At 51.0% G+C, this 23,478-nt stretch overlaps 1 protein-coding gene across 1 annotated transcript in view; it reads right to left on the bottom strand.

Annotated features, from left to right (window-relative positions):
• The window catches only part of DNAJC7 (DnaJ heat shock protein family (Hsp40) member C7), a 649,293-nt gene that overhangs the window by 380,254 nt on the left and 245,561 nt on the right, over window positions 1-23,478 (bottom strand). Inside the window, exon 4 of the mRNA XM_086924152.1 lies at window positions 15,309-15,422. Coding sequence (XP_086780278.1) covers window positions 15,309-15,422 — 114 coding nt within the window. The remainder of the gene's footprint in view (window positions 1-15,308; window positions 15,423-23,478) is intronic.

The following is a 23,478-nucleotide window of genomic DNA, read 5'->3' as shown; positions in this document are numbered from 1 at the left end:
CTAGTGGAAACTATCCTGACTGACCTTTTTGGTAAAGAAGCATTCACTTGTGGTAGAACATTCACACAGGTCGCTAGGGCCAAGACCCAACCCCGGCCTCCCACCCTGACCCATCATAGCCAGGATAATGAACGTTAGAGATAGAGACACTGCACTGCGAATGGCCCGTGAAAAGAGATCTCACATGGCAGGGTCCCAAGCTGTCCCTATACCCCGACTTCACCGCTATGGTGCAAGACGCTAGGAGAAAGATCCAGGGAGCTAAGGCTACGCCTAAAAACTTGAGACTAAAATATGGCATGCTATATCCTGCCAGATTAAGGGTGGAAGTCAATGGTCGCTCCTGAATATTCCCGAATATTCGAGAACCCAACGGAGGTGCAAGAATTCTGCCACAGATACAAACTTAATGCACAAGTTACTACTTGTGTAACAATATATCTGTAAGAGACATTAGTTAGTGAGATTCCTTACCTTAGAATATCCCAAGGCGTCAGACTGGATCCTGAAACTTTTGCGTAGCAGTACCCTTGCGCGTCGGTAGGCGTCGTCTGTGGCTCCGCGTCCGTCGTCGGCGTCGTGGGCGCCGTGATGACGTCGTCGGAGTACTTAGACGCCGCCTCCGCGTGCTGACGTCAGTTCTTGGACACAGCTTTTCCGCGCCAGAAGCGCAGAGCCATGCCAAAAACCAACACTGGTGCCATGAAACTAGGGCCCTGAAAGGGGATGACCTTAACCCTAGATATCGGTTCACAGAACAGGGAGGATGGGTGGGTCGGTAAGGAATCTATCACTAACTAATGTCCCTTACAGATATATCGTTACACAAGTATTAACTTGTGCATCTGAAAGAGGCACGTTAGTGATAGATTCCTTACCTTAGAATAGATACCCCAGCAATACCAACCCCGTGGTGCTGGGTCTGCGAACAAATAATCACACCAGAAAGTCCTGGAGGACGGAACGGCCAAAGTAGCCATCCCTCCGGACTCGACTGTCCAGGCAATAATGCTGTGCAAACGTGTGCAGTGAGGCCCACGTAGCCGCCTGGCAAATGTCCTGCAAGGGTACACCTCGGCCCAAGGCAGTTGTAGTAGCTGTGTCTCGAGTGAATGAGCCCTCAGCCCAACAGCGGGTTCCTTCTTAGCCAAGGAGTAACACGCCTGGATACACAAGATGATCCACCGCGAGATGGTCCGCTTGTGCACCGCTTTCCCTTTCTTAGCGCCCACGTACCCAACAAAGAGTTGGTCATCCACCCGGAGCTGGCGTGTGCGATTCAAATAAAATGAGAGCACACGTTTTGGGTCCAGACAGTGGAGCCTCTCTTCCTCTCTCGAGGGATGTGGAGGCGGAAAGAAGGTGGGCAAGGTGATAGATTGCCCAATGTGGAAGGCCGTGACTACCTTGGGTAGAAAGGAGGGCCTTGTCCGTAACACAACTTCGTCCGGATGGACTGAAAGGAAAGGAGGCTAGAGCCTGGAGCTCACTCACTCTCCTGGCAGAGGTGATGGCTGCCAGGAAGGCAATCTTTAAAGTGAGAAGGCGAAGAGGACAGTTGTGAAGTGGCTCAAAGGGTGCGCACATCAGAAATGTAAGAACGAGGTTCAAGTCCCACTGAGGCATCACGAAGAGAACAGGATGGGAACGTATGTGTGATGCCTTTCAGGAATTGATTAACGATAGGGGACTTGAACAAATAAGGTTGATCAGGCAGCCTCAGATAGGCTGAAAGAGCAGAAAGGTAGCCCTTGATAGTGCCCAGAGCAGATCCCTGCTGGGCAAGAGAAAGAAGAAAGAGGAGAACCTCTGAAAGAGGGGCATTAAGGGGATCCACAGCCTTTGCTGTGCACCAGGCCACAAATCTGTTCCACCTACAGGCGTATACCGACTTTGTGGAGGGACGCCTGGCTGCCAGAATGAGGTTGCAAACTTCAGGAGGCAAGTGAAATGGCCTCAACTGTCGCCGCTCAATCTCCAAGCAAGGAGGTGGAGACTGGACAGGTTCGGGTGGAGGACCGTCTCCTGCTGCTGCGACAGAAGGTCCTCCTGAAGAGGCAGACGAACCGGGGGATCAACTGACATATTGAGTAGCTCGGTATACCAGTATCTTCGTGCCCAGTCCGGAGCCACAAGGATGACTTGTGCCCGGTCGCGCCTGATCTTCAGCACTCTGGGCATAAGTGGTATAGGCGGAAAGGCGTACAACAGACCGCAGCTCCACTCGCGACGAAAAGCGTCTTCGAGCGAGTGCCGCCTTGGAAATTCCAACGCGCAGAACTGATGATATTGCGCGTTCTCTTCAGAGGCGAATAGATCTAACCAAGGCTCTCACCACTGCAGAAAGAGACCTTGCGCCACGTCCGAGTTCAGACGCCATTCGTGATCCATCATGCACCGGCGGCTGAGTTCGTCCGCCCTGGCGTTCAGAGAACCGGCCAGGTGTTGAACCACCAGAGTCACGCCCTGATATTCCAGCCATTGCCAGAGGCGCAGAGCCTCCTGGCAGAGGGTCCACGACCCCACCCCGCCCTGTTTGTTGCAGTACCACATGGCGGTGGTGTTGTCCGTGAACACCTGCACTACACTCCCTCGGACAGACGGGAGGAATGCCTTCAGTGCTAGACGAATCGCCCGCAGCTCCAAAAGGTTGATATGGAGCCGGGACTCCGCCGGAGACCAGAGGCCTCTGATCTCCGCCTCTCCCATGTGCCTCCCCAGCCCTGGAGGGACGCGTCCGTCACAACTAAGTGCTCCGGCTGGGGAAGGGAGAGGGATCTGCCGCTGACCCAATCGCGGTCCGTGAGCCACCACTGCAGCTGTCTCGCAGTGTCCTCCGAGATCATGACATGGTCGGACAGGTTGCCCGGATGCTGGGCCCACTGAAACTTCAGGTCCCACTGCAGAGCCCGCATCCGCCACCTGGCATGATGCACCAAAAGGATGCAGGAGGCCATCAGCCCCAGAAGCCGTAGCGTCAACCTGACCGAAACCCGGGATTAAGGCTGGAAGATTGGAATCAGAGCCTGTATATCCTGAACCCGCTGTTCGGGTGGGTAAACCCGAAACTGCGCCGAGTCGAGAACCGCTCCGATGAAAAGGAGCTTCTGAGAGGGACACGGGTGTGACTTCGGCACATTGATGGAGAACCCCAGCTGGTGCAGGAGGTCTGCTGTAGTCTGGAGGTGGTGGACGACTGTCTGGGGCGAGCCCGCCTTGAACAACCAGTCGTCGAGGTAGGGGAAGACTGAGACCCCTAACCGGCGCAGATGAGCTGCGACCACCGCCATCACCTTCGTGAACACCCGTGGGGCGCTGGTAAGGCCGAAGGGGAGCACGGTAAACTGAAAGTGCCCGTGGCCCACCGTGAACCGCAGGTAACGCCGGTGGGCCGGCAGGACAGGGATGTGTAAATACGCGTCCTGCAAGTCCAACGCTAACATCCAGTCTCCTTGGTCCAGGACAGCTAGGACCTGAGCTAGAGTCAGCATCTTGAACTTCTCCTTCCGGAGGAAGCCGTTGACGTTCCGTAGGTCCAAGATAGGGCGTAGGCCCCCTATGCCCTTCTTGGGTACCAGAAAGTATTGGGAGTAGCAACCACGTCCTACTTCCGGCCCAGGAACGCTCTCGATGGCCCCCTTGGCCAAGAGGGCCGAAACTTCCTCCTGCAGAAGCTGCAAGTGATCCCCCGATACTCGGTGGTGTTGCGGTGGCATGGCTTGAGGAGTCGTCTCGAAGGGGAGGGAGTAGCCCCGTCGGACGATTTGCAGCACCCACCTGTCCGACGTGATAGTGCGCCAGTGGGAGTGGTGATGGCGAACCCTGCCACCCACTGGCGTCACATGGGCCTGAAAGCACGGACTAGGAGGGTTTAGAGGCGGATGCTGTGGGGGAAGGTGTGGACTGACCTCGCCTTTCCCACGGCCGCCACCGCGCTGGGTGTTAGTCTGCGGCGAGTGGCTGGCTGCACGTGTGGGGACGAAAGGAGCGAAAGACAGCCTTTTGCTGGCGCGGGGCCGAGAGGCCCAAGGACTTGGCCGTAGCCCTGGAGTCCTTAAAGCGCTCAAGCGAATGGTCTGCCTTGTCGCCAAAAAGGCGACGGCCATCGAACGGCATGTCCATGAGAGTGTTCTGGACATCTGCCGAAAAGTTGGCGGATCTCAGCCAGGCGTGGTGTCTCACTGCCACAGTCGTTGCCATTGCTCTGCCCAGCGAGTCGGTGGTATCCAGCCCACACCGGATCGAAGAGTTGGCTGCATCTCGGCCCTCCACAAGGGCTTGGCCGAGTTTGGCCCGTACCTCCAACGGACACTCTGGCAGCACTTCCGCCACCGTCTCCCACAGAGAGTGGGTGTAGCGGTCCAAGAGGCATGCGGTGTTGGAAGACTGCAGTCCCAAACTAAGGGAGGAGAATATTTTCTTGCCATAATTCTCATACCTCTTGGATTCCCTGTCCGGCAGAGCCGACGGGAATGCGGTCTGGGAATTGGAGGCCTGGATGACCAGGCTCTCGGGGTGGGGTGGGTGGACAGGAAACACGGGCCGCCCAGGGCCGGGCAGTGGCGTCTGGCCACGTTCCTATCTACGGGCGAATCCGTAGCGGGCCTGGACCAGGTGCCCAAAAGAACGTCGGTCAAGGACTCATTAAACGGCAGCAGAGGCTCCGTCGAGCTTGACTGCGGTTTAAGGACCTCTGTGAGGAGGTTAGTCCTCACGGCCGCGACGAGAAGCTCAAGGCCCAAGGCCTTGGCAGCCCTCGTCAACACCACGCTGTAGGTTGCCCTCTCCTCCGTAGCCACGGTAGGAGGTGAGACAAAGCCAGTGTCTGGGGAAGTGTCCAGACCACTGGCATCCCCAAGGTCTCCTGCCCAGTCCTCCTGAGACTGACACTCCCTGGTCAGAGGGTCTTCAGACCCCTCCCAATCCTCCTCATCACCCATCTCCCGATACGCAGGGTCGTTAATCAATGAGGCCGGTTCATAGAAGTGGAAATCTCCAAACGGCGTCGGATGCGGCGCCCAGCGGCGCCGCTCCGACGCCAGAGCAAAGGAGGAATCGGGGGCGGCGCCGCCCGAGGACGGCGCCAGAGGAGACACCAGACGGACCAACGCCGGGGGGGTCGTAAGGTCCACCGGTGACGATCCAGAGCCCGAGGAAGGTCCAGCGGCGTCCTGCGGCACAGGGCCCGAAGGCGCCGGGGCCGCCTGACCTTGCGGCGCCGGGACCATGGGCCCCTTTGGCGCCGGGCCCGAAGGCGCCAGCGGCGAAGCACCAGACGGCGTTGGGGCCGAAGCCCCCGACCCGCTAGGGGCCCCAGACGGGTCCGCTGGGCATTGAGGCGCCGCGGAGCCCGTCGGAGGAGAGGGACCTCATGGCCATGAGGAAGCGCTCAATCTCCTCCGGCGTCGCGCCCAGGGACCGGAGGGTATAGGGCGGGACGGGACGCCCGCGACTCCGAAGGAGCCGCATGGGCGGTGTCACCCGAACCCCTGGCCGCGTTGCGCGAGTGTCGGGGGGAGTCAGAAGAGCGATGACGCCTCTTCGACTTCTTGTGCTTCTTACCTGACGAAGACTTCGACCCGGAGGAGTGGTGCCGACAGCCGGAGCTGTGGTGGCTCCGTCCCTGCGACCTGTCCCTCGACCTCCCGTGGGACCGGGACCGGGACCTCACGCGGCGCGGGGCCGACTGCCGGAGTTAGAGTCGCCTGCGGGACCGCTCCCGCCTGGCTTTCGAAGAAAGGGCCCGGCAGTCGGAGCAGGCCTTGTCGTCGTGGTCGACGCCTAGACATGTCAGGCACAGGTGGTGAGGATCCGTGACCGACATGGTGCGGTCGCAATCGTCACAATGCTTGAAACCAGGCATCACTACGGCACCGATCGGAGTCGCAAGACTTCGAGAAGGATCAAAAGTGATCTCAGAAAAGTTAGTCAAAAATTGACTGGGTTACTGCTTTTTCCAGTTCTGCGCTGGCTGGCACGGAAAAAAGAAGAACCGCCGTCAGCACGCGGAGGCGGCGTCTAAGTACTCCGACGACGTCATCACGGCGCCCACGACGCCGAACGCGGAGCCGCAGACGACGCCTACCGACGCGCAAGGGTACTGCTACGCAAAAGTTTCCGGAACCAGTCTGACGCCTGGGGATATTCTAAGGTAAGGAATATATCACTAATGTGTCTCTTTCAGATAATAAGCGCAACTCAGACACTGCAACCTCCTCCATCCCTCATAGTGGGTCGGATGCCAGCGCAGACCTGTTTTTAAGCTCGGGACATGGTTGATTGTTCAATTTGCATGTATTGCCGCTACTCTCTTTGTTCATAATTAATATGGAGTCTTGTCTGAAAAAAGAAAGCATTATCTGTCACTGGTTACTGGACTGTTGGATAGTGTACGTCCCCACCTTTGGTGTACACCTAAGATAGTTTTGGTTAATACAACATGTACCCCATTAGACTCGTTTTTCCAAACGTTTCAAGGTTTACGGGTGCCATGCAATGTACCTGGAAAATGGGGATTGCCTCTTCCAATGGGCGAGAAGGCTGGGTGGGGGGTGGTGGAAGGGGAATTGGAGTTCAAGCTTTGCACTGAGTTTATGTTCTATTTAATTACAGAAACTTTTGCAGGGTACAAACATGGGTTGTCCATCAATATTGTACAAGACGCGCTATCATGGCACACTTAAGTCACAACTCCGGCCCCTCAAATGTGACTTTAGTCACATGGAATGTTCGGGGTTTATACGACACCCGTAAAAGGAGACAGGTGATACATTACTTGCTCCGCCACAAGGTGGACGTCACCTTTCTTCAAGAGACACATCTCCCCCCTGGTGACCGGTCCCGCTTTGAATCTTCGTGGGGCCCACACTGTTACTTTGCCAACTACAGCAATTACGCTAGGGCCACCGCCATTCTCATTCATAAACGACTTCCCTTCAAATGCCACTCAATCGTATATGATGATGCTGGCAGATTTGTAATTCTAAAGGGCACACTTTTCAACCACAAGATTGCGATGGGATGTATATATGGTCCCAACATTGACTCTCCTGATTGTTTTCATGCCCTCCACTCGAAACTGCTACAACTAGGCTCCACGCCCCTTCTTTTGGGGGGCGACTTTAACGTCACACTCAACCCGATATCTGACAGCACATCCACAGCCCCAGACCCTAAACCAAGAGCGCGTAGAGCCCTGCACTCTATGTGTGATCATCTCACATTACTAGACTTGGGACGAGTCCGCGACCGGGTCCACAGCACCTATACACATTACACCAGCGTAAGGGACACTTGGACACTGCTTGATTATTGGTTGGCCTCCCCTGAAATTTCCAGATGGTTCCACAGATTTCAGACATTGCCCAGGTAGTATTCTGATCCATCCCCAGTCTTACTGGGGCTATTGGTTCCTCGCCCCGAAGGATTTGAAAGGCAGTGGAGATTCCCGAACCGTGCTCTAGATGACGAAGTGTTTAAACAAGAACTCTATGTAGCCATAGAGGACTACATTGAATTGAACACTGGCTCTGTGGATTCTGAGGCGGTGTTGTGGGAGGGATTTAAGGCCTATATGAGGGGAATATGTATCTCTAAGAGCTCTGGGGTACTTCGCGACATACGTGGCACACTCTCCCGTTTAGAGAATGAACTGACTACATTGGACACTGCTCAGACGGCAACTGACTACCCGGGCTACAACATGAAACGAGCAGCGCTGCTCTTGGAGTACAAAAAGGTAGCTGACAGGGAAATACTCTACATGGGGAAATAGAACGCTAAAGTTTATGGAGAGGGGGATCGCCCTGGACGAGTTCTAGCACAAATGCTCCGACCTCCTTACGTGAAAGCATATGTCACGGAACTCCACTCCACATCAGGGACTACACTCACAGACCCACTGCTGATACAGAAGGAATTTTTAACTTATTTTAAGGCACTATACACCTCCAGACTAGGGCATGACCGTGCCGGCCAAGAGTAGTAAGTTTACGAGATAGCATTGGTATATTTGGAGACATTTATGCAAGATTTTTTAGCAGAACCCATTACGGCGGACAGCATAAATGAAGCCATTGCAGCCCTAAACCCATCCACAGCCCCCGGGTTGGAAGGATTTACAGGCAAATCCTACAGAACCTATTAAGACCTCTTGGTCCCGCGAGTTTTAGATATTTATGCTGAAGCTCTAGAAAAGCAGCAGCTCCCTCCTACCCTACGAGAGGCAGTTATTATTCTGCTCCCTAAACGCGGCAAGGATCCACTGCACTGTAGCTCCCATAGACCCCTATCACTGTTAAACTTCGACTATAAAATCCTTGCCAAGGCACTGGCATGCCGCCTCTCGCTACTTATGGAGTCTATATTATCCCCTGCACAATCAGGTTTCATTCCTCACCGATCCATCGCCTTCAACCTCCCCATCTTACACAGAATAAACATGGAGGTCCCCGCAGCGGCAATCCTGCTTGACACCGAAAAAGCTTTTGATTCCCTAGAGTGGCCCTTTTTGCTTTCCATAATGCAACGCATGAGAATTCCCCAGGGATTCATTGCCACTACTGCTTTGTTATACACACAACCTACAGCTCGGCTCCGACTAAACGGCACCCTATCGACCCCCTTCACACTATCACCTGGCAGGGCTGTCCCCTTTCCCCTTAACTGTTTATTCTAGCAATGGACCTACTGAAAAGACACTTTCAGGAACAACATTTACACAGGGGACTGCAATTCAACACAGGTCCGCTATTGGTTTCCCTATACGACAATGACACTATCCTATACGTTTGAGATCCTCAAACAAACCTGGACCCTCTCCTCAGAGAGATCCTCAGATTTGGCACCTTCTCAGGGCTGGGGATGAACTGGCATAAATCAGTTATATTTCCCCTCACGGCTGGCACAACCCGCTGGGTCCCAGAATTCCCTTTCGACTGGTGCGAGGACTCTGTAAAATACTTAGCGATACATATCCATCTTGACACGGACCAGATTATACGCCGTAACTACGGAATGGCCATTTCCAAATTGGAAACGCAAATTGACTCCTGGCCCCTTTCCATGGTGGGACGAGTCACACTGGTAAAAATGATTGTACTACCAAAGTTTTCATATTTGTTTCACAATATACCAATCCCACTCACTAACAAATTCTTCAATACTCTGAGGTGGCACCTGATTAGATTGGTATGGGGCGACAGGCCACCCAGGGTAAAATGGCAGGTGATGACACTTCCCTGTGACCGAGGAGGTTACGGGGTCCCGGATCTTCAATTATACTTTTTGGCCGCTCAATGTAGTTTCGCACAGACATGGTACCACCCAGTCGCAAGGATTACATACCTATGCCCAGAATCTGACTTTGTTCTGCCTAAAACACTTGCCACTGTATTAACCACTGGTATCCCTAGAGACCCCATAGACATACAGCCAGTCTCTACCACCAGCTGGGCATGGCTTAAGCTGCGCCGTATCACTCGCACACAAACATTGTACATCTTCTCCCTTCCGCTTCCTAATGCCACTTACCTACCGAGAACTAGCGAGAAGCTGGTACAAAGGACCTGCACTAAATTTAACATTGACATGATGGGAGACCTCTATCCGGCTGGCCACATTTGTGATCCAGAGGATACGTCTACCTTTTCAGATGCCACGTTCATGGACAGATTTTTTTTGTCCAGATTACGCTCTGCCCTGCGAGCCCGGGATCCTGACTACCCACTGGAACCTCCCTCATTTTCCCCCCTTACATTGGTGATAGCTAGCAGCAAAGGGTTCCATATTATTTCTCACTTGTATAGAGCGTGCTCTGACCTGATCCCAGTGGATGATGAAAGACTGCGTAGTGCATGGGAATTGGACTTAGGCAACCCAATCACTGATGAACAATGGGCGGCCTGCTGCAGAGTTACTAGAACAGTATCCCTCAACAGCAGACAAACTGATACACTTTAAATTTTTACGTAAAATTTGTGTTACACCTAACCGAGTACAGAGGATAGATCCCACCAGACCGCATTGTTGCCAGCGTTGTCAGGCCCCGCAGGCTGACTTCTCACATCTCGCATGGGCCTGCCCGCGAGTCCACACCTTTTGGGTAGCAGTACACAAACTTTTAAGTAAAATGAAAAAGATTCCTCTGGTGCCTTTGCCCGAGATAGCCCTCCTGGGATATGTAGTCCAGATCCCCCTGAAAGTGCGCAGATTCGTCGCTATCTCCCTACTCCTAGCCAAAAGAGAAGTCGCAATTTGTTGGGGTAGCAAAAGGGCACCAACAACAACTGGTTGGATCCAAAGCTCCATGAAGAGCGACCTGTATGCTGTCACTATCCCGCCTTCCTCCAGGCCGAAGGACATATAGGGCCCCTTCCGAGCTTTCCTTACGATACAGCAGCAAGATCCGCCCTCGCAACGGGAACAGGGTATTGTACAGAGAGGGGTGGGTTAAAGGAATGAGCTGCATCCATGCACGCACCTTGACACATTTCACGTATACATAACAAACGGGCCAGTATTGGATTCTGGTATATGTGGATATTGGGGGTCTTGGGAGGGAGCCATTAGATCGATACAATGATGGACCACTTGATGGAGTTTCAATGTATATCAAATATGATATTGTCAACACTTGCTTGTCCTACCGTGCCTTAATTGACCGGTCATGCTGATTGTGTTCAAATTGAACTCTGTGCTCTGCTTTACTTTTCACAAAATGCTAAATAAAGTTTTTAATAAATAAAAAATGGGATTTTGATTTATTGATGGGCATCACCACGGTGGCCAACATAGACAGTCGCCCATACATCATCCGAGACTGGATGCTGCAAGCCCACCTTCAACAGCCAATAGTCGAGATTCAGGAATATGGCAATCCCCGCCATGCAAAGATGTGCTGTAACTACCAAAATAACTTATATGATCACCCATGGAGACAATGTGATATAGAAGGGCAGGATGGTCACTGAAATTATTCAAACCCCACCACAAAATGGAAATACTTCATATGGCACTGCATGATCGGTATATAAGAGTGCGCATCCTGCAGGTGCAAAGTCAACATTCCAGTCATTGGGTTCGAAGGCCAACAAAACTAGGTAAGAGTCCTCATTTTTAATATCTCCTTTTTAAGAAGGCAGTTAAGCCGTCTGAGGTCCAAAATCGTCTGAGACCCCGGTCCTCTTTTATGGAACAAGTAGTACAGTGGGAAGTCTTTAATGCCTCTCTCTGTCCCAGTTCCACCTAGATATCACCCTTGGCTATTAACATCAAAACATCTCTTGGGAGAGTATTGGAAAACTGGAGAGGTGTACAGAGGGGAGTCTAGGAAGGGCGGAATCAAACTGAACAATCTGAGTGACCCACTGGTCCATGCAATTGAACAACAATAGGGTAGGCAATGCTGGGCACTGCCCATATGTTCTTCCATCTCACCTGTTATTCGTCAACTTCACTGGTTGCCGGTGAGAAGTCGCACTAAGTTCAAGGCCTTGTGTATCACGTAAAAAGCTATGAACGACATAGGACCAGAGTTCTTAAAAAAGGCCTTGTGTGTATATACGCCTAACCGAACATTACGGTCCTCCTCATCCCAGCTTCTCCAAATTCCACGGACAAAAAAAGCCACGTGGGGAGATAGACGTTTTGTAGTTGCAGCGTCCAAATTATGGAACTCACTACCTGATCACATCAAACTCAGCCCTTCCTTGTTAATATTTAGTAAACAGGTGAAAACTTGGCTTTTCAATCAGTAACACTGACAAGGATCCTCTCTGCAATTGTAGGTATCAGCGCCGAGACACCAATCGGTATTTGTGCGCTATATAAGTTCTATAAATAAATAAATAAATACTGCCCCCAAATGGTCATTAAAGAGGTTTAACAGAGATGCGTGAGGTGAAGATTGATTTTGAGGACTTCAGCATCCAACACTGCAGCTGCTTCTAGAGACATGAAAAGTGCGCACTGGCATACAGTTTGAGGCCAGCTTTTGGTAATGTTTGAAGGACCAGGTTTTAGAACCCAGTGGCGCCAGGGAGAACGCCCAATGCCTTCAAGTTCCCCTGTCTTGGCAAACAGAGACACGGGAAACTTCTTGATGACGTCAAAGACCAAAGTTTATTGGCTGCAACCAGGAACAGAGATCTACGAAGCACACACGAGTGGTTCGCTAGAGACTGCACAAATTCAATGAGCGGAGCATGGTCTTTTATGCCAAAAATCAAGCCTTAGGCAACATTCCAAATTAACATTGGGTGCATACAAACGGACCAATGACAGTTTAACATTTAGAAAGTAGCGTATGACGACAATCCCACTTTCCGTTGTCCAGACCACCAGAAATAACCAAGCAAATTCCAGGATTCTTGTCGGATCAGGCCGGACAAACCCAACATAAAACCCTCAACCCAAATCAGTGATTATGTTGAAGGAAGGAACAGAAACAGATTGGAATCAAGATAGAAAGGTGGGAGCAGTGTACCATAAACTCGGACCTGCCCTACTCTTTGATCTTTATCAGACCAGCTGCTGAACAAGGAACTGGCTCAATGAGGTCGTCCTCGGGCAAGGAGTCAGTTCGGCCAGGTCATTCAAAAGTCAGCTAAGGCATACGTGTCTCAAGGACTCGTTCGGCCGCAGTCTTCGGCCTATGTGAGGGCAACCATACAAAATGGCTGCCGTACACAAAATGGAACCCGAAGGTTCGAACTAAATTCCCATTGATCGATTCATGTGAAAACACAGACACACTACACTCGTCATTTGCGGTCTGCTGATACCAAAATCGTCTATTTCCGACGACCTTTATTGAACGGGTTCGGAACCATCGAAACTCGCTCACGAACCACGGAACTACAGGTTCAAGACACCTCAAATAACCACTAAATGTCTAGTATCACTGGTGGAATTGGGAAACGGGCAAAAGTAACTCTGGGTAGCAAGTCAGATCACTGTCATTGTTAGAGCATTCAAAAACTGCATTAGCTTTCTCATCAAAATGCCTAGTCTTGTTAAGAGGCAGTTCAACGAGGGAAGCATGGACATGAAAACCCAGTAAAATACATCTATGAAATACCCCTGAACGATGATGGGATCCATGGAATCAGCAACAGAATCAGTGGTTTCCAAACCAGAATGCAAAATGTAAAGCAGCATCCGGACCATCCTGAACGGTTTTGGCAAAGCCATTGCTATAATCTCCAAACAATACAGGGAAAACCTTGCACATCATGTCTCGAAGGCCATGAGTGTAGCTACTTAGAAGGCAACCAACATTTAAAGAGTGCTATGAAAGACTGCTGAGAAGAAAGATCTTGCCTACTGCACCTATTCACCTTAACTCCTTGTCCAGTGGATCAGAGGAAAGGGTTTGTGTTTAGCCTGCCAAGCTTTCCAGTCTAGGATGCAGAATCAGACATTTCAGAGCACCTGGCACATGTCTGTGTGGACTCCTAACAGGTTGACTCAGAGGTGTGTGAAAAAAGGACTTCATCCATCTCGCCACAATTAATCACTCTGGGATCAGTCTGGGTTGTTAAAGGTCAGCGAGGTTTCCAAAGCAGAAGGCCCGGCTCACGGTCTCAGAGAGCACTAGAGTACAAGTAAAAAAGGCTCTCCAATTTCTAGTAATGCTGAATTAAAGGCAAAAAATTCTGAGAGGAGCCTCCTTAACGGATGTTTGGGTATTAACAATGTAACATCACAAACGGAGAACCCCTGTTAAGAGTTTCCAGATCTGAGAATTGAGTCTGAGCCGGGCCCACTGGATCCATGACAGTGATAATGAAGGAGTAGAAGGGAAGGCTTTGGTGGAAATGTTTGTGTATGACCATGTTTCGGAGGGTGCTGGCATGAATCCGAAAGGAGAGATCCAGAACCATCTTGAAACACTGCAGCATGCAAGCCTTTAGGTGCTGCAAATTGCTCAAGAGTTGGGGATGGCCAAGGGAATTAAGGGTGCATTAGGTATGAGTCAGAGGCCACAGTCGGGTCCTGCAAACACAGACTATTTGGTCTCTTTATAAAATGAGAGAGGTCAAAGCGAGAATGAGAGCAGGCTCAAGACACAGAACCAGCCTGCTTTCAGTGTTCACAGACTTAAGAGCTTGGCTTCCAGATGGACTTCAAATCAATCAGCGACCATGTCACAGAACTTTGAGTCTTGTTTGGTGCCAAGGCACCAACGCCCTACAGGAGGTTCCATGACAAACATGTTTGTGGAATGCATGACATGGCTTAAATCCTGCCATTTTAGAGTTCAACATCCCTGAATAGCGCTAAAAGATAGTGGTAAACTTCAATAAAAAGACTGAAATTGGGAGGAGCATAGCGTCAAATCCACAATGAAGTATGCGGAAAAAAATAGGAACTGAGATAAGTGCACAGGGTCTATATACAATGCCATATCATTGGGTCTGGAGGAAGAACAGTGCCAAGACATAGGTAAATGGCATTACCTAACAGTCCAGAGGAGCTATTGCAGGAGTTTCTGGAATCAATCTGTTGAGTTGGGGAGATTCACAAGGTGAGGAATCAGCCATTATGAGGAATCAGCAGTTACAGGTATTCGGAGTTATAAGTATACATCATAAATGCTATATTTTAGTTTGACCTAGACCAGCAATTTGGTTTTTTTATGAAATAGTACCTACTTTAGAGATGCTAGGCCATGTGTATGCTTTGGTAATAGCCTGTACATTGGTCAAGTGTCAGAAGACTAATGTCAATAACTCTGGAGGGTTCGGATTTGTTTTTCCACAGGCAATAGAGAGGGATCAAGTTGAACAGGAAAAGAAAGGCAGCAATCTGTCTGGGTTGTAACAACCCAAATGCAGAATCAGCTTGACAGGGGTTAGCACCCCTGCACCCAACATTGGCCTTTGCATAAATATACAAGTACAATCTATTGACTACTGGAATTGTAATGGCTGGTAAAGCAGGAATAGAGTTCAGGGCAAACAGCATAGACTACAGACTCAGACCACTTCAACAGGCAGTGGAGGGAGAGGGGGCGTTTATGTGTGGAATCAATCTGGAGAGAGGATAGAGCACTGTGACTCCAAGATAACATATGAAAACACCTGAGCACAGAGGACTGCTCACCAGAAAAGAATCAACCAACTTTACAGCAATTAATGTAACACAGTGCCTACAAAGTAGCTCACTTAGGCGGTCAACAGATGGAAGGACCAACTTCCAGTAGAAACATAGTAAAACCTTCAAAATTAAAAAGGTTTACAAACAATGAAGTACAGAGTAGCATACAAAACATGTTTTTCTTTCCTATGTCTCCCCTCATGTCTTACCTCTTGTAGTGCTTGGGTGTTTTTTGGCTCCAGTTCTAGAACTTTCTGAAAGCAGCGGCAGGCAGCCATTGCATTCCCCAATGACAGATGGCACTTGCCTTCTCGTTGGTGGCCCTAGAACAATTTGTATTTAAATTATTTAAAAGTGTTAAATAATTACCGCCAAACTATACAGGTGCAAAATGAAAAACATTAGTAACTCAAAACATTAAAAAACAAGGAATTATTTATATTTTTCTAAAATAAGACTAAGGAATACGGCTCACTATGTGGTTGGCTGACTGAGATGAGCCTGTATGAGGGAGAAGGGTGGTGGACTGCATGTGATTCTATGACACTTGTTTATTTTTTCTCCAATATTGCATCGTTCATAGATTCTATGTCAGGACCGGAGGCTTCAGATTATGCTATATCTTCCTTCGCTTTATTAACATAAAGAAACCACAGCAGCTTAGGAAAAGATATGATAAGAACAAAAAATGCTTTAAACATAAAGCATTAACGTAATGTTCAACAAAAATCAACAACAACTCCCAAGAGTCTCTGTTATAATCATAGTCCACAGTCCTTTGTCACTGTTCATCATCCCTATATAACCGGACTTCCCATCATCTTCCTCCTCTTTCTTCGCTGCTCCCGCAGCCAGATAAGTGCTTTTCTATTTGTCTTCTTTTATTGTGATTGATTGTCTTGCGGTCTTTGGGGACTCCTTGCATGGTTTATTTCCTTTCAGAGTCCCCTAGTTGCGGGAACGTTCTTCCGTTCCTACGCAACTTTTTTCCCACTTGTGTGCGGTGTGTACATAGACCGCAAGGGGGCGGCCTGTCGCCTCGCCGACCCTCCGGCGCGCCTCCGCGGTACGAGGAGCCACGCCGTGGGGTCTGCTTGCGCAGGGGCCGACCCTCGCGTACCCCTCTGACACCTGGTGATCCGGGTCTGTACTTTCACAAACTTGACGCCCTTTGGGGTCTGTATGGCGGTTTTGACCGCGTGAATCGCCTTCGGGCGAGATCTGTGCACCTCTTTATTCGTGTGTGGCCTAGCGCGCTTGAGGGGTACGTAGACCCGGTCCCGGCGAGGAGGGTCTGCGCGCTTGGGGGTTGGTGCAGCCCACCTGCCACGTCAGCTGGCCCAAAACGTGATCGCAGCCGCTGGGCCTGCCCACATTCGAGAACTTTCTCGGTTGCCGCCCTCCTGGGTGCCCCGCATTTGCCCTTGGTTCCGAGATGGAAGGGGAGTATGAGGAGGAGGCTTGCCCCTATCTGCAGGATGATGAGTTCTATCAAGCGGTGGACAATTCAATCTATCGTTGTGTGACGGAGGTGGTAGGGCCCATGGAGGACCGCCTTTCGGCCCGCATCGTGGAGGAGTGTGCCAAGCTGGCAGCGGCGCAGGTGCCGCCGTCCCCCGTGCTCCCGGGGACGTCCGGCGAGTTGCCGCCCGCTCCGAAGAGACCCCGGGGTGAGGGGCCCTCATCGGAGGCCCAAGGCGTGGATAAGGGCGCCTTCGAGCGTCTTCGTGACGCCTTCCTGGCCAAGGCGACGGCGGTGCCTTCGACACCCTTGGTGGATCCTGGCACTTCGGGCGGCCTGTCGACGGCGCCCGCCTCCCCGATCTACGACTCTCCGGACACGGATGACGACGGGGAGTCGACCCGGTCTTGGCTCCCGGCGCCTTCGGGAAAGGAGATGCCCCGAGATGAGTCGGGCATGCTGGACCCGGACGAGATCGTCCACCCCCGTTCCGCGGCCTGGGCCCCGGGGGAGACGGTGGCGAAGTTTGTCGCGGGCCGGCTGCGCAAGCCCCTGGAGAAGGAGGCGAGGGGTTGCCTGCGCGGGGAATGCCCTCGGCCTACTTTGGAGGGGAAGGTGGCCATGACACCAGAATTGGACCCCAAGATGGCCACCTTCCTGGCGAAATTCATGAAGGACCCCAGGAAGGGGATCGATCGGTCCTGGCGGGCCTGCCAGGACAAGCTGTTGGATGCGGTTGGGCCCGCCACGAAGATCCTCGATATGGCGGAGGAGGCTCGAGCGAATGGCACCGCCATTTCACCGGAGGTGCTCTCCAACTGGGCCCAGAGGGTGATCGTCTTCTTGGGCAACGCCAACTGTGCCCTGTCCACGGAGCGGCGGCGGTCGCTCCTTATTAAGCTGGACCCGAAGCTGGGGGACCTGGCCTCGTCGGAGGCAGGTGCCGTGGCCCAGGGTGGCCTCTTCGGTGAACCTTTCATCCGCGAGCTTGGGAAGTTCGTGAACAAGGCACAGTCCAGCATCAAGAGGGTGTTCCACCAGCGTTTTTCTGGAGGGGCCGGTCGCGGCAGGGGCCGCGCGATCGGCCGTGGTCAGCAGACCAACAACCGTGGTCAAGGCTCCGGAAGAGGTCAGTACCAGACCTCGGCCAACTACACCAATTTCTACCCCACCAGGGGACAACGCTATGGTGGAAGAGGATTCCAAAAGAAGTCCGGACAAGGTAATGCCCCCGGTAAGTGTACTTTGCTTGGATCAAGTTCCGATTGGGGGGCGGCTGGCAAGCTTTTACGGGGAGTGGGAGTTGCTCACTGCCGATGCTTGGGTTTTGCAAACTGTGAGAGGTTTCCATATAGAGTTTCACGACCAGCCAACTCAGGTGAGGCCCCCGCGCCCGATGGTTTTCTCAGATTCCGACGCGCGATTGATAGACGGGGAGGTCTCGGACTTGCTGCGCAAGGGAGCCATCCGCCTATCAACACGCCACCCACATGGGTTCCTCAGCGACGTCTTCTTGGTAGACAAGACGGATGGGGGCAAGAGGCCTGTGATCAATCTCAAGGAATTCAATGGGTGGTTGGTCTACCGTCACTTCAAGATGGAGGGGATCCACCTCCTTCGGGACGTGCTCCTCCCTCGGGATTGGATGGTGCGACTGGATCTCAAAGATGCCTACTTGGTCGTTCCCATCCACCCCCCTCATCGTCGTTTCCTACAATTCCTGTGGGACGGCCAGGTGTTCGAATTCACCGCCCTGCCGTTCGGCCTTTCTTCGGCCCCGTGGTGCTTCACGAAGGTCCTTCACCCGGTAGTGGAGTTTCTCAGAAGCCAAGGGGTCCGTATGATAGTATACTTGGACGACATCCTCCTCATGGGGCAGTGCCCGGAGGTGCTGGCAGGACAGCTGCGTCAAGCGGTCGGCCTGCTTCAGCGACTGGGGTTCGTCGTCAACGGCTCCAAGTCAGTCTTGGTTCCCACTCAGCAGATCACCTTTTTAGGTTTCGTGGTGGACTCGGTGCAGGCGGTTTTGAGCCTGCCGAGCCGGAAGGTCGCAAAGATACGACACCTGCTTCGGCAGACGATCGCGAGGGATCGTACGTCACTGCGCCATGTCGCCAAGGTGGTGGGTCTTCTGTCGTCCTCCATCCAGGCGATTTTCCCAGGCCCACTGCACTACAGGGCTCTTCAGCGCCTGAAAGCGCAGCATTTGCGCCGTGGGATGTGTTACGATCAGTGGGTTCCCCTCACGGACGAAGTGAAGGAGGAGATGTCATGGTGGCTGTCTCTCATGGAGGCATGGAATGGGCGAGCGATCTTCGGGTCGGCCCCGGACTTAATAATAGAGTCCGACGCCAGCAGGTCGGGCTGGGGCGCCCGGTGCGGGGATTTTTCCACCGGCGGCGCCTGGTCGTCAGAAGAACAACAATTGCATATCAATTGTTTGGAGCTCCTTGCGGGCTCCTTCGCGGTTCGCTGCTGGGCCAAAGATTCGGTCAAGGCTTGTGTCCTGCTACGGATGGACAATGTCTCGGCGGTCCGATATGTGAACCACCTGGGAGGTCCTCGGTCCCGCGCATTGGCGGATTTAGCGAAGGACTTCTGGGATTATTGCCTGTCTCGTCACGTTGCGGTGACGGCGGAGTATCTACCAGGCCAGTCCAATCAGGTGGCGGATTGGCACTCTCGACATCTCAGGGATGCCAGCCAGTGGAAACTGGATCCGGGAGTCTTCCGGTGGCTACACTCCCTTTGGGGCCCCTTCTCGGTGGACCTATTCGCGTCCCGTCTCGACCACCAGCTGCCGCGGTTTTACAGCTGGAGGCCGGACCCTCTGGCGGAGGCCACGGACGCGTTCTTACAGGATTGGAGTCGGGAGCAGCCGTTTGCGTTTCCCCCGTTCTCCATGATCATGCGGACGGCGGCTCAAATACGCCGCCAGGGTGCGGACCTGGTGTTGGTTACACCGCTGTGGAGGTCTCAAGTTTGGTTTCCGGTTCTTCTGGAACTTTCCTGGGATTTTCCAATCCTACTCCCCCTGTTTCCTCTGCTCCTGACGAGCCCGGATCGGGAACCTCACCCTCTCGTCATGCAGAACACTCCCCGCCTCGTGGCGTGGAGGCTCTCAGGAGACGCTGGACGCTCCCGGGCCTTTCGGGGTCAGCTGAGCACTTGCTCTCCAAAGCATGGGCCGATAGTACGACGAAGCGTTACAGATCCGCTTGGCTTAAGTGGATGCGTTGGTGTTTACGAAGGGATTTGGATCCCATGGTCGCCGGCCTTGTTCCCGTGCTGAATTTCCTGGCTCATTTGGCCGACAAAGGCTTGGCGTATAGAACGATCAATGCTATCCGGTCGGCGATTTCTGCGGGCCATGATAACATCGATGGCCACCCGGTAGGGGAACACCCTTTTGTGTGCCGACTTCTGCGTGCGGTTCGCCTCGCACTGCCGCCGGAGCCCAGGTACTCCGTCCTTTGGGACGTCAATTTGGTTCTGAACCTGTTCCTATCGTGGCCAGCGAATCCTTATCTGTCTCTGAAGGAGCTTTCGGCGAAATTAGCCATGTTGTTATGTCTGGTCTCTTGTAGGCGCGTCTCGGACGTGCGCGCGCTGGATGTTTCTGCACGCATTTTTTCCCCGGAGGGGGTTACTTTCACGGTGGGTCGACGCACTAAGACGTCGTCGCGTTCCATTTCTTATCCAGCCTTTACTGACACTCCTAAGTTGTGTGTCGTGCAATGCCTCAAAGCATATGAGGACCTGACATTGGATCTTCGCCCTCCGGGCGAGCGTCAACTGTTGATTGCCCTGCGGAAGCCACACAAAGCTGTCTCCTCCCCCACTATCGCTAGGTGGGTGCATTGGGTCATGCAAGAAGCGGGCATCAATACTTCTCTCTTTGGAGCACACTCCGCCAGGGGGGCCATGGCCTCTAAGGCATTCTCGGTGGGTGCTCGTCTGGAGGACCTTATGCGAGCGGCGGACTGGTCCTCGGATTCCACCTTCAAGAGGTTTTATTTTAAGCCAGTGGTGGATTTAGCTCAGTTGGTGGTAAGTAAGCTTTAAACTAGCATAATCTGAAGCCTCCGGTCCTGACATAGAATCGAAATTTGCCTAGCTTACGTAACGGTAAGTTTCAATTCTATTAAGGACACGGAGGCGAGGATTATCCCACCCGGACTACGGTGGTGTCTCTACCCACCCGTATGGCAGTAAGTAAAGCGTTTTCCTTTACGTTGTCAGTACTGTGTTGTTCACTGAATGCTCCTCGCCTTGTTGTCGCCTTTTACTGGGCCACCTCGCTGACGCTGTTCCTTTTTTGACAGGCAACGACGGTGCTAAACAGGACCAATGAGGCTTAAGCGTGATCTGCGCGAAGAAAGAGGAGGAAGATGATGGGAAGTCCGGTTATATAGGGATGATGAACAGTGACAAAGGACTGTGGACTATGATTATAACAAAGAGACTCTTGGGAGTTGTTGTTGATTTTTGTTGAACATTACGTTAATGCTTTATGTTTAAAGCATTTTTTGTTCTTATCATATCTTTTCCTAAGCTGCTGTGGTTTCTTTATGTTAATAAAGCGAAGGAAGATATAGCATAATCCTCGCCTCCGTGTCCTTAATAGAATTGAAACTTACCATTACGTAAGCTAGGCAAATTTCGATTCACATGCTTGAATCAGAATAGCAAGCAAATAAATGTACCACTGTCAACTGCTCACCTTATAATAAAATGATGCTGAACTACCGCCAATTATTCCAATAGCCACCCAGAGCAGTGACAGCAGGAACAGTTTGTAAGTGGCAGAGAAATACCTGCTGAGAGTTCAACTGAGCTGGCATGTGAAATGAGAGACTTAGAAGACTTTCTCTACACGGTGTAGAAACTAAGAAATATAGCAACAAAAGCAATGCCAAATGGTGCATTTTAAAGCATAATTTTCACATGCAATAGGTAAAAACGCAAAGTCTCAGGAAGGGAACAAATAAAGTATACCACTATATTATTGTGCCGGGAAATCAGTGACCTCCTCAGGGGGGTAGGAGCTCATTATCCAAAAGAAAACCATGGAGGGAAAAAAACTATCTTTTCAGCAAATTAACACAAAGAAATAGGTAAATGGCTACATATATGTAAAATATAATTTTTATGCAAAATTATTACATGTTTTTGAGCTAAGCTAGGCTTTAATAATTTGGAGAGGACACACCTTAGAAAATAAGCAAACTTCAACCAATCAGAGCACAGGAAGACCAACACCTCGACACAAAAGATCAACATACCTCAGATTTCTTACACAGGAGTATGCACACAGCCTGATTTAGATGAGCCCGTACTGGGGAGAAGTGTGTGTTGCAGGTGTATCTATGAAAGATTCCAATACTGGAGAGCTTCAGAATACAAGTAAGTAACTTGCATTTTTTTCTCCAGTATTAGATTCCTCAGATTCATATGGTTAAATAAGAATATCAAGCAGTAAATACAATTTGTACACATAGGTCAGCAGTGTATAATAAATATTAGATTTGTATTAACAATCAACTTATAAGTGGTTGGTGGGAATGGAATCCGGTGGAAAAACAATGTATCTATGTGTTTTAGCTCACCTTATAAGAAAAGGTGGTGAATGATAGTCTGCCATAAAACAGCATCACTTTAAAACAGATAACAATAGTTGGGGCGAGCAGAAAAAAAAGTGTGTTCTTCCATGTAGATCCTCTGCAAATCTGCGACAGAGGGGTACCAGTGGAATGAGTCTTTACAGTACCATGTACTGGACATCCTGCTTTTAGAGGACAGAGGCTTTGGTTGCTGAAACCCAGTGTGCTACTGTCTGTTTGGAAATGTCAATCCTTTCTGAGATGACCGTATGCAAATAGAAGCTGGTCAGTTCTGTCAATGTAGAATTTGAGAACACCTACATCCAGAGTATGTATCAGACCCCCCAGGATATTGCGGCATCGATTAGCAAATGTAGTGGCACAAAGATGGAAATTTAGCGGCACAAATATGGAAATTTAGCAGCTTTTTTATGGCACTTTATTTTACTCATAATCATTCATTTTCAGCCTTACATCATTGGAAACTGTTTCAGCAATAGGCAACCTGGGATATAGAACAGAGGAAGCAGCCCACAGGTGAAGGCAGTTATCCCTTGGAAATGCAATACTCCATTTGCTTTAATATAGGTTCTGAGAAGCCCATCACAGATGGCCTGGTAGGACCCCATAGGAAATGGCATTCTAGAACCTACCTTAGTGTAAGCTCTGGGGGTCCAGATTGGAGGGACAGGGAGATACCCAAAGAAATTGAAATTATGCAACCAATCACAGTATTTGACCTGTGGAATCAACTTAGGAGCAGCAGAGGAGAAACTCACAATAAAGGCACTATACAACCGTGTAATACTTCAAGGCAAATCGCGAAATCCTGGAGGGTCTGGCTAGGGCTCCGACCGTTTATGTTTACATGGGTGAAGGGGGTGGGTGGGCACAACATTATAACATTTGCAATGTAATAGGACTCGCATTTACGCGCGTTCAAGCTATTGTCATTGTAAATGACAATACCATTTATTTAAGTTTTAAAAAACCAAAACATAAATAAAAGGCATTGTCATTTACAATGCTAATAGCTCAAACTTAAGTAAATGCGGGACCTATTGCATTGCAAATGCTTGTTTTTTTACTATTCTGTTAGTGTGTGACTTCTTTTCACCTGATCTGCCCCATTGAGTTCACTGCTTGCCCCCTAAGCGTCCTGTTCTGGTCACCTGCCTCCATGGTACCCATCACCTTGCTGCACATTAATTACCTGCCTGTATCCCATACTGCCCCCAAGATGGTCCCTTCCTGTTTACCTTTCTTCTACTCCCTGCTTTTATCCAGTTGCCACCTCATAAACTCATATCCTGG

This window comes from Lissotriton vulgaris, chromosome 5, assembly GCF_964263255.1.
Source record: "Lissotriton vulgaris chromosome 5, aLisVul1.2, whole genome shotgun sequence".
Taxonomy (NCBI): domain Eukaryota; kingdom Metazoa; phylum Chordata; class Amphibia; order Caudata; family Salamandridae; genus Lissotriton; species Lissotriton vulgaris.
This window is presented reverse-complemented; position numbering and strand designations above follow the sequence as displayed.